At 37.3% G+C, this 18583-nt stretch overlaps 1 protein-coding gene across 4 annotated transcripts in view; it reads right to left on the reverse strand.

Moving 5' to 3' along the window:
- The window catches only part of LOC308044820 (transcription initiation factor TFIID subunit 4-like), a gene marked incomplete at its 5' end in the record, with an annotated part of 133471 nt that overhangs the window by 81270 nt on the left and 33618 nt on the right, over positions 1-18583 (reverse strand). For 3 of the 4 annotated variants that reach the window (XM_080351697.1, XM_080351696.1, XM_080351698.1), the window contains one exon: positions 12326-12495. In XM_080351697.1, coding sequence (XP_080207823.1) covers positions 12326-12495 — 170 coding nt within the window. Of the gene's footprint in view, positions 1-5666; positions 5800-6451; positions 6552-12325; positions 12496-18583 lie in introns of all 4 variants that reach the window. The other variant, XR_013922662.1, reaches the window with a different exon arrangement.

The raw sequence follows: 18583 nt of genomic DNA on the forward strand, positions 1-18583 counted from the left end.
ATAAAACAGAAAAATTAACTTATTTCTATCAATAGACTGCTATCATCTGTCTTTTGTTAAAAAAAGTTGCGTTTGTTTCTGACTTATTTGTGATCTTCTTCATGTCCTTCATGACTGATAAAACAACCATCTTAACTTGTAGTTTTGTGACCAACATTCTGCATTTAGAGCAGTAAGGAGCCACGCACTTAAAAGTTAAACATCAAGAAATGTGTAATTTGAAAAAAAGTTGCTTGTTTTTAAATAATACATTTGTTAAATTTAGACATTTGTGATAACAAGTATATGCTTCAAGTCTTTAAAATTACTTTAGCAATGTAGTTCTGAACTTTTCCTAGAGCTACGATAAAAACATCATCAAGGATAACAACAAAAATGGAGCTGAAGTAAAGCAATGCTCCAAGCTATAATTTTAACCACTCTCTCCACTCGAATTTGAGTTTTTATATTTTTAAAGACATAACTAAGGTCACGTTCTTCATTCAAGTGTTCTTGCCAGATCTCTACTACACCAGAAGTATACAAGACCAGCAAGAATTGATGACTGATTGCAAAAACACTTCAATTCTCTGTGGCAGGACTCAGTTTCAAAAGATCCTCAGAGGCATCAAATGCTACTAAAGCACTCAGTTGAGTCACACTATCCTATATGAAAAATATGAGGGATCACAAATTAATATCTCCAAACTAAGCAAACTTCTGATCTGCCAAGCACTTACAGAACAATACTATAAAGCCCGCCTACATACTAATTCTTAATTACACATTGGGAAGCTTTAATAGCAAACAATGTTTCAGTCAGCATTTAGCAAAGATCTACAGCATACAAGACAGCATGCAAAGAAGTATAAGTGTTAGAATATTTTTGTTACAAATAGACTATATTCTATTTAAAAGTTTGAGATACTGCAACAGAGTTTCTATAAAGTTCGAACTTGTACATAAGTTCCAAAAACCTTGAGGGAAAAAACGTTCAGCAATATTATTCTGATATTGGCATATGTGTCAGTAGCACAAGACTGTTTTTTATAGACATAAAAGCATCTAAACCTTGTCATTGAAAACTTTCAGGTCCCAAGAAGTGACAATTCCGAAGAGTGCTATCATCTGCTTCGCTATCGGAAAGGTACTGGCTTCGCTGCACTTGAAAAGTTTAATTATATTTTATTGATCAAACAAACTGAAATAAATCATAAGAAGAGTACTGCCCTATTTGAGAAGCAGAAGAAAAATACTATCTTTCCAGATAGGCTTTCAAAGAATCAAAAAGTTACTTTAATAATTTATACTTTAAGAGGACTGACAGGATTGAGATCAAAGATTAAAAAAATTATTTGTAAAACATTAGGTCTGACTTTGATTATTGATGTGATAAATTATTGAGTGCCTGTATAAAATCTCTTTACGTGTACACTTAAAACAGAAGAAGCCTTGAAGAACTGCTTTTAAACAGTTAAACAGCATGTACTTAGGGCTTGAATTTGTCTTGTCCTTCAACAGAAACTTTGGGAGAATGCATAATTAGTGCCAATTTGCCCTAATCACAGGCCCACCAGAACTGCAGAAAGCACTCTCTGCTAGCATCACAAAACCAGGAGCAACTTTCTAAAACTTTAAATTCTGTGCATGAAATATTGGCCCAAGATGCAACTGGAAGCAGCATTCCTAGGCCCAGGCCTCTTCTGCAGTTGCAGCCGGGCTGCATACTACGAGATGGAAACAAATCACAGAATACGTCCCCCTTGAATCTGGGTCGTTATTTGTTTCAGCTTTCATGTCACCTCATTCAACAGCATCAAATCTAAAATAATGCAACAAAGACGCATCTGATCACATCTACCTACGTACCTCATTCCCACAGCACAGGGAGACCCAGGCTGTGCCTTGGACCGCACCTACAACTTTAGACTCAATCCCCATCCTCTTTTACCCCCACAGAACCACCCCAGTTCCACTTGCCTCAGTCCCGCTGCAGCCTTCCCCACCAGGAAAAGCCGGGTATGGGAAAAACTACTACTTGGATTTCTGCAACCTTCCAAAACATGCAATTCTTTAATAAATTCCATTCCTCTATTCCTATAGCATAAGGGAAACTGATGATTTTATAGTTCTGATCAGCTAAGCAGTTGCTGTTCAAGACTGACACTATACAGGGACTTTCGGTGGTTGAAAATGAGGGGGAAGAGGAGAGCGGTTCACCTTCTAAAACAAGACAAGCAATATTTGTATGTCCTAAGACGCACCATTTCTGCTCTCTACAGAAAGCAGGTCATGAAATCAACAGAAAGCAACAGGTGCTTTGTCTAATATTATTGTATTCGTAATTGTAAACTGACCAACAGCATATAATTATCAGGCTGACTAAACACAACTGGAAAACAACTCCAATGCACTAAGGGCCCTTGGCATCCTGAGGAGCCATAAATGGCCACTATTGATTTGTCACAATCAGGTAGAACTTGAAAATCGGGTACATGTCCTGTACACCAGTGTCCTCAGTCTACAAAAATAATCCATCAATACTGCAGCCATTTTGCTGTCAAAGGGGAAAACCCAATCTTAAATATTAACCTATAGAATGGGGGATGGAACTCAAAGGGAAAAATTGGGGAGGTTGTTTGGGTACAAAATACCTTGGGGTTGTGCTGGGGGTGCTACCAGAGCCCAGACTTAACACATTAAAAACTGAGGGAAAAGCTTGTTAAACACAGTGATAGTGCAGACAACAGGTCACTAGCTCTGATTATTAGGATTAGAGATTCCTAGGCGTGTAAAATAACCCAGTGATCCCAGGCAAAAGAAACAGTATCATTTTAGCTGTGATTTTCTGTTTTCAGTCCGTTAAATAAAAGCTTTACTTTAAGTCTTACTAACTAAATGCATAAATAATGTAATAAACGTTTACTTGCTGTGCTGTTAAGTCAGTCTGGAGCTGGAAGACAGGATGAGGAAAGGAAAAACCAAACAACTTTAGTTGCTGCCTTCACAAAAACAGCCAATCCAAATGGAGTCGTTCGAGCAGGTGCCTCAGAGGAACCTACACCCTGGAGTACGTGCAGAGAAGCCACGGGCTAGGGAGCGTTTCCCACCAAAGCAGAGAGAACCAGTGCCAAGTGCTTTGAGATTTGGTGAACGAATCCCTCCAGCAGGCACCAACCAGCACCCCTCTGTGATGGGCAGAGGGCAAGATGTGTTACACCAAACCAGCCCTCAACTGCAATGGGGAACATGTTGCAAGCCAGTATCTGACGCTGTTCAACACAATGCTTACAGATCACCTTTGTATGTAATACACTGACTTTGTTAAAGAGAATGACTTTTTATCACCATGTAATTGTTATTTACAAAATAATGGAAGGCCCTACATTAATTACTTCAGTGAGCTTGTTTGTAAAAGAAGATTTATCTTCTCATAGGATAAAAATTATCTCATGAGCTGGCTTCCGGATAAAATTGGACAGTCTTCTTAAGAACTCAAGACTTGCTGGATGTAGCATCTGTTCTATACTTCAGAATTACCCACCTTGAGATGAGTCCCCAGGAAGCATTTTGTGAAATTGAGAAACTCACAAAACAACAGTTACTTAAAAAAACCAAAACAAATAAACAACACCACCACAAACAAACCCCAAACATACAGATTTAAATCCTCAAATACACAGTCATTTTAAGTGCAATACACAGCATAAAAAAAGATGAGCAGCCATAGAATTGTAATGTAACCCAAAGGAATAAAAATTCTGAAAAAATGTTACACAAATTTCAATACTCTCTTCTCCTGCTCCCTCCAAAGTAAATGCCAACCCAATTATTTTACCAAAGTAAGATTCAGTTAAGACTCATAAGCTCTGTAGTGTGAATGCATTGGTACAAAGCCATTCGTAAGGTTTGTTTCAGGTACTATATTGGATTTATTGAGTAAAAACTATACTATAATAAAGTTATGTATTTATATAATTGTGTAAAAACTTAAGAAAAGCTATAATGGGTAATATAGTCTGGCATCCTTTCTCTAAGAGCTGTAGTGGGAGATGCAGTTAGAAGAGTATTAAAAGTGTGAAACAGGCTCAGGTGTCAACAAGTCAAATGACAATATAGAGAATACACTTACATGTTGTGTTAGTTTTAAACAAAACAAAACAAATATTTTTTTAATCTTCGTTTTCTCAAAACCTAAATACAACATAATAAGCATGTCCAAAGACGTTTAAGAACATTCAAGAATAAATACAGAATGACTGTAGAGAACTGGAAAATATGTTTACTATTTTTATGAATAATAGTACATTCCTCATCGCACTTTTGTGTCCAGTTAATCACTAGAGAGTCAAATTAAGAGACATTGTTAGAGAGACCAGGTGAAAAAGAACTAATATGGCAATGATGTCAATAAAAGTCTTTTAGAAAACAATGGAGAAGTTGATAATTGGGGATTTATCCCCTACCTTTTTTCATGCAGACTAGAAGCATATGCTTCTTGGGCTAAGCCCAAGATCAAAAGATACTAAACCATTACAGGTCCTCAGGCTTAAGTACAAGAAGTGTATGATTATGACGGTGTGTCAGGTGAGAGAGATGGAGAGGAACTCTTGTAAGAACGGCAGAGATGACAAATATAGGTGGAGACACAGATGCCAGTATACTATAACACAGGCCTCACAGCAGCAGTACACTCCATCACATCCACACAAGGATTAAAAGGAATACCAAGTATAAGAACCTGCCTATATGCTTCTGTTCTCTTAAAGCAACTTCTGTAAACAATTCAGATCTTTTGAATTTATTTTTTTTCCTGGAGAAAACATTTCTCTGACGCTACAAAAGTCTTGTTGGTGACATGTCTGAACAGGTACCACAGTTGTCCACTACAAGCCTGATGCCAGGCAGACTAGCTCAACATGAGGCCTCATCTTAAGGAGGCAGGATGGGTATGTCAGCTGCCAAGGATATGCACAAAGTATACAGGACATTATAAAGGACATCAGAAGGGTAGACCCAAGACCATAACCTGAATTTCAAAATGTCAGCACCTTCCTCTGTGTACATCCAGGAAAGCTGTCAAGATCAGGACCTTGTGCCACGCTCATCAGTACCAAATCCGTGCACCACCACATCATCCAACACTACAAAGTTTATCCAGATTGGACACGGTCATTTCATTTTGTCAAAATAGCTGTAGTTTATGACAGTAGATATTAAAGTTGCACTTCTACATTATTGGGCAAAACCAGATGGTGGTACCTCATCTGGCACAACATCCAGTGTTGCAGCTACTCCCTTGAAAACAAATACCCTTTCATTACCAGCAGAATGTCTGTATCAGTTCAACACTTTGCAACACTTGGCTGTGACTTACTGTATTTAACACTAGACACTGCAAAACTGGTTAAACCACAGAACTAACACGCTCCACACTATAAGCACTGAAAAAATTGTCAAATTGCCAACGAGTTATAGTAGAATCTGGAATTTGTATGCAGTAGATTCAGCAACATGAAGCTGGGTAACAAATAAAATTCAAACTCATGGGAGAAGGAAAGACTAAGGTGAAGTTTGAGGGTTTTCAATAATTTTAAGAAATTAAAACATTGCAACCTTAGTATTAGCAGCAGGATTGCCAAATAAACGTAATGATCAATCATTTCAACGTATTTATAAAATATTACCTTTTACTTTTTTCCCCTTAAATGATCCTTGAAGATGCTGCTCACTGATCAACGACTTCCTCCTCCACAAAGATGTTCCAACATGTGTTGAGAGTTGGGGACATTAGTACCACCTCTAGAGCATGGAGTTTGCCTACAGGGATAACGTAAGTCAGCTTTATTGCAATATTGAATGGTTCTCTAAGGTTTTCTTTTTATTGTTCTTATTTTTACGTCCAATATTTATTACCAGAAATCTCATGATGAGATGGGCTTTGTAAATGAATCTGGTAGAAAATGCATGTCCACAGAACGATGATCTTAATTTTACTCTCCTTTGCAGAGACCAAGAAATCCAAGCCATTCACTTCCCAGATACAAACTTATTCTGAAGCTGGGCAACATATTTTGGTAGGCCCTGAAGGCCAGAATTGCCTTCCAGAAATAGCAAGACTTTTTAAAGAAGGCTCTTCCACTACCTTCATAAAACAGAAGCAAGGTATTATGGTGAAAACAAACTTGAATTCTCCAAATAATTCTGGGAGCAAATAGTACAGTCATGCTCTCAGTTCAATTGGAATAAAGCCTTTGAAAATGATGCCTGAAGAAACAGCTTCATTTTCATCATAAATAATCATACTTTTATTTTGAGAAATTACTGCTTGATGAAATAACATCAGTTCTGGCACTTAGAGGTGCTACTGCTAAAAGCGTAACTCCAATTCTGTAGTGTAGCAGAACTAATAAGATTAATAAAAAGAAAACCTTAGAAATACACAAAAAATATTGAACAGAAGCTGCCCTACCTTTCACAGAAAGGCAGACTCCAAGCCCTCGGGTGGTACTGAAGTTACCACTCCAACACATGTTGGGACATCTTGTAAAACAGGAAGTCTAAGCATGGACCTATTAAAGAAAGAACAACAATACAGTTTAACATTTTGCTGAAATACTTACTGGTTATGTTTATTTGGCAACACTGCTGCTGATACTAAGATGGGAATGTATTCCCACCTTTTTTGAAAATGAAATAATAAGTGTAAATAATGTAACTGTCTCGTAATATTGTAACATTAGCAATCGATTAAATCGGAATATAAGCCCAGATTCTGTATTGAACATGTACAATAAACTCTAATCTCAACATAAGAAACTAAATTATCACACCTATAGACATCGATAGGGAAGACTGGGAGCAGTGCAGACCTTCTCATCTAAACAAAATTCCTAGCAAATTGCTTCTTTTATACTAATGAAAAGAACCCAAACTCTCTAAGTTACAGAACTATTCCAGACGTCAGAATGTATTTATATTTCTATATCTGCCGCATCTCTGCGGGTGACATACTGAAGCTTATAGAAACTAGAGGAAGTCAACATATTTGGCATGCACAATAACTTGCAATTTCAGTTATACAATACCTAACATGCTGCTTTTTTTCCCCTGAGGAAAAGCAACTAGAACCCCAAAAAACACCACTCCAGGTACAGTTCAAGTGGACTAAGCATGTCATTAGGACAATGCACGACTTCAAAATGCTGTGCTTCAGAACAAGCACAGGTTAGAATTCTCTCCAAACACATTTGAGAGTTATGCCCACAGGTATTTAAGGAGGTCATCCTGATAGAAAGATGATGGTGCAAAAACTGATACTAAAAGGAATATTTCGGTTTGAAGACAATCGTGGATAAAAAGTTAAAAGTCAACAATGAAAACAACTAAGGCGCATCAACAAAAAGTGCAGTGAAAACAAAAGATGATGTTCACAGGCAATCTCATCACTCAGAATTTCAGAACCCACAACAATGGTAACCTAAGCAGCTATAAAAACCCTCTAAAGTGAACCAACCAGAGAAATAAGTATACTTTTATGTTAGAACTGCTTGCTATATGAAAGAGCAATCATCAATAGTACGGTTTCATCTCGTTCAAACATGAATACAACTGTTGACAAACAAACAGATGAAACAGGGAATCACAGAATGACTTATTAAACTGGAAACAAATGCTTTAAACAGAGGCTCTGAAATCTACTGGCCTGTTCTACCAAGGATATCCCAATCAGTTTTTAGATGGTTTAGCAATATAAAATGTCCTCTAGGGTATTCAAGTTATTTATTTAAAATATAAACACATGCATGCAACTGAGCTGCCACTGTGATTCAACACACTCCAGAAAACACAGATAAGCTATTCCTTACGTTTTAACATGCATTTTTATAGCAGATACGCAATTCAAGTGTGACAGACCAAAGGAAGAATCGAGGCAGAACCGTGATCAATATTTCATCGGGCAGAATTAAAAAATATATTACAAGCAAAATAACAAAAAGGTAAATCTATAAATTATGACGAGCCTAAACCTACAACTGCTACATTGACAGAGACAGTGGTTTAATTCTATCAAGCCAAGCTTGTCTGAAGTTGTTGAGTGGAACACTGTGGGCCTTTTAACTACCAGACCAGAAGAATTTGGACTCATCAGCACATTTTCAAGCTTCATAATAACTGGGTTGCATCACTGCATGTGCTGTAGCCTAAAAATCTATTTGGATGAAGCAAGAGAACCCAGTAATATTTTGTTGCAGGTGTATGCAATGTTGGCAGAAGTCTGTTCCATTGACAAAGGAAATTTATAACACTGCTAGATAACAGACATAAATACAGTATTCCATAAAAATCATGCTATAGCAAACTGATTTTCTAATGCAGATGTAACATAATTCTGAATGAATGTGAAATAAAAATACCATTGATGATTCTCCAGTACACTTTTATCCTACATATTTAAGCAAAAATAATTTGAAAATACAAGATAGACAGTTAAAACGTATTCAATACGGGCAAACCAGTCCCATATTTCTTAGAATGCCACATTTGTACTTGTTCTATGTGGCCAGTGCTTCGTAACAATAAAAACTGAAGTAGAAAGATTGGGTGAGGAACACTGAAAGTGAAAAGAAAGAGAGAAAGAAACAATCTAAGTCAAAGAATACAGTATGCCAAACATATTTCATTATTATTGCATTAAGACAGTTAATTTATGGTTAAGACTCTCCACAAGTTCTGACATTTTAGGGACAGCCAACTGAAAGCAAAATAGCATTATCTGATTGTAGAAGAAAACAGAATTAAAACAAAATCTGTGGGAATTATTATAATAAGTTGCTGCAGATTCTAACGTTGTGAAGATATCATGCCCTGTTAACCACAAAATATAAAGCAAAGACTTTGGAACCACCAGTGGAGGTTCTAAGGACTCTCAAGCAAAAGACTTCTCAGGAAAGTACACAACATATCTGTTCCCTTTTTCCATGGATTTAGTTATCAGGCAATACAAAAAGGGTCACCCTTTATCCCACCCTTCACTATGTCCTGCTACCTTTCACTAACAGTAAATATAAAATACACTTCACCCTCTCATCTGTTGTCAGAAACAATGCTGTAAAGAAAGAAATTCCTGAGACAATGAGTTTCTATTTTCACAAGATGGTGATAAAGCAGAGAAAACTGCAATGCTTTACACAACCTGCTAAGTCATATCATTTTATTCATTAAAATATTGCCCCTTTTGATAAACAGTGGAAACTCAGAATGTCAAAAACTAGCTTCTAAAACCTAATGAACACAGCATTCTTACCCACCATAAAATAGCCTATGAATGAATAAAAGTGAAACAACTACAAATTATTAAGGTTATTTTTCTTGTTTCTTTCCCATAAAACCACATGAAAAAGCCAGGATTTTTCAGCATTATTCATTTGTGAGAGTCTAACCAGTTTATCTTGCTCTTTAAATAAATGCTACCCATTTTACTAATAAAATTGAAGACCTAGGAAGTTTTAAGAGCTTGTATGCACATCAGCATGCACATGCATGAAGAACATCAACCTCTGCCTCTCAGCTTCCCCAATAGAGACACAAAAGCCTTACAAGCCTTTGTATATGTTTCATCGTGCTGTGCTGCCACATAGAAAGATCAGGGTTTAAAGTTTTACGATCCTGAATGGAATAGCAAAAGAAATACATTATCTGCTAAGAAATACCCACTCTTGATTTCGCATCAAAGAGGAATTTGGAACAGTCGCATCCATGTCTTCCTACACGAATAAATGGCAATGATTACTAGATACAAAAATGGATAAGGAAGCATGTGGGAAGTGGATGCATATCTTTGCATGAATTACCTTCCAGTTACTTTTTCTATTTAAAAGGATCAATAATAATATTAGTAATTTAGACTTGAAATAAACTTTGGGTGATAATACTGCCAAGTTACAGTAGAGATAAGAATGTACAATATATTAAGAAACCTCTTCCACTATAACTTTGAGGCATTTGGCTGGTGGTTAGTGCCGAAGACTGAACAGCATCTGCTCTCAGTTTAGCAGTTCATATTCTGACTCCGGTGAATGGAAGCACAATCTCTAAAACAGCCTTTGGGGAACACTACTGAGTTGCTCGACAGATCTCTTACTCAGAAAAGAGAGAAGGAGATTAATATTACAGAAAACTTGACAGATCTAGCTTCTGAGAAAGGAGAGAAGAACAGTTTCCTAATACTGTACATACCACAAATCTCTTTTACTAAAACATTAAAAACAAGCCCTAGAACTAAAGTGATCATTACATATGAATAGATTTAAAGACAGAAAATAAGGTCTGTTTAAGTCATATTCAGGTAAAAGTAAAAAGCAGCAAAGTATTTTCTCTCATTTGTCAACAGGCATAATGGAACCAGAAGAATGAGGACTCACATAACATACTTTCTTTTTCCTAATGTGCTTGAGAAGGTCACAGCCTCCTTTGCTTAGTCCTGGTGTGTATAGGAACAGCAACATATGGTGAAACTGAGTTTTGTCACAAACCTACAATGTCATTATTTTAAGTGTCCAGTAGCATAAACTACTAAACTTGTGTGTGGTCCTACGCAAACAACAAATCCGGCCACACACAGTGAAAAGCAAGCTTCTAAAACTTCAAAATCAGCTGAAGGAATTCTTTCTCAAGAGCCACAGATCCCAGATAGTAGCCACTAGTGAACCCCACAGCCACTTTCAAAACTATGAAAGGCTTCATGTAAAGCCAAAATAAAGCTCCCAAAGTGGCTGCAGGAGATCACTAGGAGTGGCCGCTCTTCTGGATTCACTGCTTTTGAGAAGTAAATCCCTGCAGCTGCTTCTAAAAGCTTTGAAAGTTTCATTTCAATTATCAAAGCCAATAAAGCTTCAAAAACAGCCATAGGGATTTGTTCCTCAGAGGAGCAAACCCCAAAAGGCAGTGATAAATAGCGTGATGGGTTCTGTGGCTCTGAAAGTATGTACAGATTCCTGTAAGTCCTGCACTTGTAATTACAGCTTCATGTTGTGCAGCAATTGTTACACCCAGACAGTTCATTAAGGCTTATATGGCAAATTCATTACTGATTTCCCATTCTTTTTAACAGTTTTATGTCTGTTTCCTTTTTGTTTTCTTACACCTGTGTAAACTATTACATGAGCATCCCTCAACAACCGTTTCTCAAGCAAATGTCACTAAAACCTTGCTGGCTTCCTATCTCAGATGGTGGTGATCCAGCCCACAAAACATTGCCCATTTGCTTTCCCAGACTGCATCGTGTACCACCAGCATCACACCATCACAGCATGATAACTGCAGCCTGCAAAATGATTCATTTCTCTGAATGACAGCTTGCAAGGGCACTAATTAAAATACAGAGGTGAAGCTTGACAATAAGTCAATGAAGAACTTTGCCTGCAACTGCAATATAAAAAGGCTTCCATTAATTCAATGAACATAAACACAATATTTCAGAAGTAACTGCATGACATAGAAACCTAACTGTACTCACTTTCAACAACATTTTGGTCTTATCTTTAAAATTATGAGAACTAGATTCCTAAAAATTACAAAAATTAACTAGTGACATAAGCACAGTTCTAAAAGAAACATATGATTTATATCCCTAAACAATTTGAGCTTAGTAGCTTAAGACACTGATGGTTCTAAATATTACCAAAATCATGTTGAAAAAGATACAATTAGGTACTAGAACATTTGTCGTATATTAATTAAGTATGTCATATAAAATACATTCTGAAGATACTTAGTAACCTTAAAACTAATTTTGAATAGTTATTTTTTTCTGCTAAAGTTTTTAACTTTTATTTTCAAATGGCAGAATAAATAAATGCACCTTCTTGCCAGGATAAATAAATACATTTTTTGAAGTAATGGTATAAGAAAATCACTATGAACGTAAAAAGATGCAGGTGTTAGGGAAAGAAAATCTTGAGAGATAACTTAAACATTCTGTTAAATGTTATTCACAGGTGTCCTCTGTGACCTGTACTACTTACTTTACCTCTTTGTTTCAGTCTTCTCATGTGTAAAACATGAAGGAAGATTGTGAGAAATAATTAATGATTGCAAAGAGCTTTGTGATCCTTAGATATAAAAAACATGGAGAAAGCATGAAGTACAAAAGTACCAGTATACTATTTTATTTCAACTTGAGATAAAGTTACGTTTATCACAAAAACCTTGAAAGTTTAGTAATACAAGATGGTGTATTAAAATGCCTAAAAAACAATCTTAAGTGCTAAGCATATTCTGCTACTCAGAATTGCATAACTCCAAAGGAAAACACACTCTCAAAAGCAAAGGACGTGTTTCTCACCCATTTCAAGTATGCGTTTATGTAGAGGTATAGCAGCGAGAAAAGGTTCATCTTTACAGGACTGTATCTGGGTTCCAACCAAGTCAGAGTTGGTAGCCATAATTCGGGCACTTTCTTCATTAAGATTAACACCAGCCATAGAGGCAACATCATTGATGTCATCGTCATCTCTGAAATGAAAAAAAAAAAGCAAACACAAAAATAATTCTGCATGTGATATATTCATTTTGTATATTATCCGCTTCTCCAAAAGTAATCATCAGGTAACATGCCCAGTGCCCAGCCACAACCGCTAAGCTCTCCATTTTCCTAGAATATATTCTAGATAAAGAAAACTAAGTATTTCTCTGACTACATTAGGGAAACTTGAGAAGCAGGAGAATTTGTCTGTAACAGATGGTGTCACAGAGGTGTCTTTTCTTCATCTGAGAGTCAGCGATATCAATGAAACCTGAATGGTCAGGAAACTAAAGGCAATGATCGCCACTAAAAACAGAGCATTTGGTTATTTATACTGAAAACCAGGAGTAAAATGATAAAATAATAAAAAAACCCCACAGACATTAAAAGCAAAAGCATGAATTTGGAATCCTGCGCTGTTTTACGAGTTCCTATCAAAATGGGCACCAAAGCATCTTCAGCAATATTCATGAATGATTCTTTGACCACGAGTTCATAGGTAAGCCTGGGTTCCAAGTGCAATTTGAATATATGCTGGTATTTTCTCTGGCAACAAACAAAAACCAGCTGAACATGTCAACTACTTTTAGAAAAGTGAGCTGTATTTGGGAAGATGGCAGCAGCACTTCCCTGGCCACTGTTTGCCCTGCAATACCCATCCCAACAGCTTGTCCAAGTACTGGCTAACAAATATGAGCTTCTGCACCTCTATCTCCCAAGCATCTCTTGCCTCCTACCTCCATGAGGTGTGACTAATAGCTGTGGAAACAACCATCTGTTTTCAGTACATTCTGTTTAGGAGCTATTACTGACACAAACACTGTATTTCAGCACATTCTAGACGCGATTATACAACCTTTGAGAATATATACATGGAAAAGATACATACATCCAAGTCCAGACTCCTACTACTGCATAAAGCAAACAAATAAAACTTAACATAAAATATTTTTTAGAAAATTATTACATAGATGTCATCCTATGCACCCTAGAATTTAACACCTGTAGTGAAAAACAAAAGCTACAAGTAAGTTCTGAGAACAAAAGGCTAGAAATCTAGAAAACCATAAACTTGGTCCTCCACGTCCTCCCATACTCTCCTTGATATGTGCACTAAAGCAGCCAGTTTTGGTGCAAGACTTCTACAGTTTGTTAGATATTGGTTTTGTTTTCTTTTGCAGGAAGAAGAAGGGGTTTTTGTTTGTATAAACCTGGAGAAATATGCTGAACACTTGAGGCAGAAAATGAAAAAAATTATGATGACTGTCAGAAATACACCCTACAAATGAGCTTTTATTATTTTCCATGAGTGCTAAGCACTTGATTTCTCCTCATAGAATGTAATTCCTGAGGATAGTCTCACAAAATTCATCTCCTGCCTCGATGGTTTTCATGCTGAGTCTAAAGGATTTTTGATTTTACATTTCACATGGAATGAATGTGATGCTCATAGGAGGGTCACAACTGTCATGAAGAAAACTGGGCTCCTGTGTGTTCGTGCACAGATGACCGAGCTACTCCGCAGCCTTGTCCAACCTGCTGTGCACTGACCCCAGATATCACAGCTGGTAAACGTACTTCATCACATAACGACTAACGGTGGCTTAAATGCTCAGTTCAGAGTTCAAAATATTCTAACTATAAGTGAAAAACAGCAACTAAAGCTGAAAAAGGGGAAAATCTAATATTGGGGGAGGGTGTTAAAATATCAATGCCTGAAACAGAATGAACATCGCCCAAGTTAATCTACCCAGGACTCACAAGGCCCAGACCCAGCAGCCCTTTGGATTAATGGCAAAACCAAATTCACATAAAGGTAATTATCGTAACAAACTCAAAACTATGTAAGATAGTGGAAGCTACTGGAAAACAAATGAGGCCAGAATTACAAAATAAAGCTAAAACCCACCACAGTACAAAACATTAACCAATTTATGCAGTTTTTAAAAAATAATCCCATATTGATTGCCAGTGGACCCTCTCATCTCTGGGGGCCCGAGCACAAGGACTCAAAGGATCTGGATAAAATATTAACCAAGCAGGATAGTCATATGCTTTATCTACACAAAGTCCCCATGATCTTACTCGCTTTAGCAAGTGTTTGCCACACAGTTTCACACAAGCTGGCTACCAGCAAGTTATACAGTCTCAATGCCACATTTCCAGGTCAGGTTGCCAGGATTGAGGTACTTTCATCTCCTCCAATCATCTGTACAAAAATTGAGATAGCACTCTTGACTTAACACAATTTTTAGGAGGTGTTTATACTTATCTGTACTTCTGCTTAATAGCTGAAGAAAGTACAAACTTCTGCCTCTCATCTGCATTTTAGCTATTCCAATTTTGTTTAGAGTACAGACGTGTAACCGCATTATACATAAATAAGAATCGTCTGAAATAAAACCAGACAATTTGGGCACAAAGCAGGATTCCAATGAAATGATCAAAATCAATGCAACAGCACATATAAAGACTATCACTGTGGCTCTCGGACAGAATCATTTCCTTCCATCCTTCACTGGCAATCTACTGTCTGTGACAGTATTCTTTTCTTTTTTAATGTTACATGGAAGACAGGTATGAAAAGTTTTAACCATAGTTGGGTTTACAATCTTCCAATCTAATGGGGAAAACTCTATCAATATATCCTTTTCAACTTTGAGAACTTAATTAAAATAAAAGAGTTTGAATTTGGATAGTGAAACATCCCACATTTATCCATAAAGAGAGGTGGCATTCTTGCCAAACAATTTCCTATAAAGTCAACTTTTAAGTCCAGATGAGTGAGTTTTCAGAAGTCATTCTGTGGAACAAATATGCCATCCAGTGGTCGTCTAGATTGATGATTGCTGTCTATCTTTCCTTTTTCAGCCCAACACAGCATTTAACAATTTCACGTTTCTTGGCATATGTTACTGTGCTTATACAAATTATACCGTTTCAGTAACAATTTCCGTTTTTTACTGAATTAAATTCTGAGTCTTACGGGATAAATCTAACATTCCAACACGCATGCTATTTTTAAGAAGACAGCTTGGGTTCTTAAACTCTTTCGAAACACAAGCTACGTTTTAAAGCAGTTCAAGAGTTTAATTCTTCCTCATATATTCAACCTCTTGTAACACCTCTTCCTCTCCTCCTCATTAAAAACATTTGTGAAACTACAAACAAAAGTTGAAAACAAGAAAGAAAAAACAAAGTATTTGCACAGTTGTCCATACATGCTTCAAAGATTTTGTTTAAACTAAGACTAGTTTAAAACTCTACTGTAAAACAAACAAACAAAATTACAAAAACTGGAATTCAAATTTCCATCCTTAGGTATTAACATAGCTTGAAAGTCAACTAAATGCTGATCTACCTTGACTTGAGTAAGGCATCTGACACAGTCTCCCACAGCACCCTTATAGCTAAACCGAGGGAGCGCGGTCTGGATGAGCGGGTGGTGAGGTGGACTGTGAACTGGCTGAAGGGAAGAAGCCAGAGAGTTGTGGTCAATGGGGCACAACTCATTGACCTGTTGAGGCCTGTATCTAGTGCAGTGCCTCAGGGGGCAGTACTGGGGCCTGTATTATTCAATATATTCATCAGTGATTTGGACGAGGGAATAGAGTGCACTATCAGCAAGTTTGCTGATGACACGAAGCTGGAAGGAGTGGCTGACACGCCAGAGGCTGTGCTGCCATCAGAGACCTGGACAGGATGGAGAGCTGGGCAGGGAAAAATTTAATGAAATATAACAAGGGAAAGTGCAGTCCTGCATCTGGGCAGGAACAACTCCAAGTTCCAGTATAAGTAGGGGAACGACCTATTAGAGAGCAGCATAGGGGAAAGGGACCTGGGTGTCCTGGGGACAGCAGGATGACCATGAGCCAGCACTGTGCCCTTGTGGCCAGGAAGGCCAATGGTACCTGGGGTGGGTTAGAAGGGGGTGGTCAGTAGGTCAGAGAGGTTCTCCTGCCCCTCTGCTCTGCCCTGGGGAGACCACATCTGGAATATTGTGTCCAGTTGTGGCTCCTCAGTTCCAGCAGGACAGGGAACTGCTGGAGAGAGTCCAGCGCAGCCACCAAGATGCTGAAGGGAGTGGAGCATCTCCCGTGTGAGGAAAGGCTGAGGGAGCTGGGGCTCTGGAGCTGGACAAGAGGAGACTGAGGGGTGACCTCATTAATGTTTACAAATATATGAAGGGTGAGTGTCAGGAGGATGGAGCCAGGCTCTTCTCGGTGACAACCAGTGATAGGACAAGGGCTAATGGGTTCAAACTGGAACACAAGAGGTTCCACTTAAATTTGAGAAGAAACTTCTTCCCAGTGAGAGTGGCAGAGCCTGGCCCAGGCTGCCCAGGGGGGTTGTGGAGTCTCCTTCTGTGCAGACATTCCAACCCGCCTGGACACCTTCCTGTGTAACCTCATCTGGGTGTTCCTGCTCCATGGGGGGATTGCACTGGATGAGCTTTCCAGGTCCCTTCCAATCCCTGACATTCTGGGATCCTGTGTAAATGGAGTTGTCTGTAGTTCTTTCTGAAAATTTTCTCAACAATAAATCTTAATACCAAAAAAGGTGACACAACATTTCATGAATACAACTTTACACTGCACAAATCTTGGGTTGAAAACTCTGCATCATAGAACATCTACTATAATATTCGGGGCAATCACATAAGCAGTCTTACAGTTTATTAATAAACGTTGACATTAAAGGCTAAGCTGTAATTTGCAAAATTCCTAATTGCTATGTCTTTTATGTAATTCCTTCCTGTATGTCCCACAGTCCAGAATAGAAGAAACTGAAAATAACAAAGATCACATTTTCATTTCCAGTGACCAACACTTTGCTCACAACAGTGAAAAGCTCAAGTAAGTTATTTTAAAGAAAGCAGAATATAAAATAATGAAACAAATATGCAATAATAAAACACTACGGGCAAAATAAATTTACACATAACACAACTATTTTTCAAAATTCTTGCTTTGCCTTAGATGCCAGTTTGCCTTCTGGCTAAAAAGACATTCTTCACACACGCTGGGAATGTTGAGGAAAACTAGTCAGCATTCAGAGGATTAATACAGATTTCCAGTTCTGTGCCTTGAGGCTTAATAGTCAGACATCTATTTGTCCTCAGGAGAGGTTAGGGGTTGAAATGCAAATACGCAAACAACTGAATTCTTTGTTAAGATACCAAGAAAAAGCTTGATCTTTGCTGCTGTTTAATAAATCCTTGCGATTCTATGGACTTATTTAAATGCAGCTTTGTGTCTTACTATTTTGAAGGAGAAAACAATGCAAGGAAACAAAAACATTCATTCTGACTAAAATTTGTTCTCTAGAGGAAAAATGACATACACCCTTGACAGCTTATTTACCAAACTCACTAAAGATTTATTGATTTATCAATCAGTGCCTTGAGCATTTGCTTCTCCCCAAGGGAAAATTAACAATTCCAGCTAACCTAATATATTCTATGTATAAACTAAGTGAATGCAAGAATCAATCCTGGCACAGTTTACAACATCCAGTTAAAAAAATGCTGTCCCTTTTGGTGTATGTAAAATTGAAAGCTATACTAACGAAGAATAAATGCTCATGTTGCTTATAAACATAAAAAATACTTATTAAGACAGTACAATTGAACCCAACAGACATTTTAAATCATTTAAATACTCAGTGGGAGGCAAAAGCATTGGAAAATAAAAAATTGAATGATTTTGCTTCTAGATTAATACTAAGTACTACCACTATTAGTTGCAATACTGACATGCCTCAAAGCAGAGATATTTCAAAGGGCTACAAATTCTCTTTTACTTCACCTGCACAAGCATAAGCCTGAAAATTAATTACTGGTTTAATGATGTCAGAACAACACAAGAATTCTAGAAGACAAAAATAAAAATGTAGGAGTATTTTGTCATTTAACGAAGAAAATATTTAAACACAAATAAAATGTGCTTCCGTCGGTGGAAAAAAAAGTAAATGATGGTAACAAAAGCAAAATGCAGTAAACATAAGATTAGCTTTTTGCTACCATGAGTAAAAATATCCAAAATATATATAAAATAATAGTTTGACGTACAAAAGAAC

This window comes from Nesoenas mayeri (assembly GCF_963082525.1).
Source record: "Nesoenas mayeri genome assembly, chromosome: 12".
Taxonomy (NCBI): Eukaryota; Metazoa; Chordata; class Aves; order Columbiformes; family Columbidae; genus Nesoenas; species Nesoenas mayeri.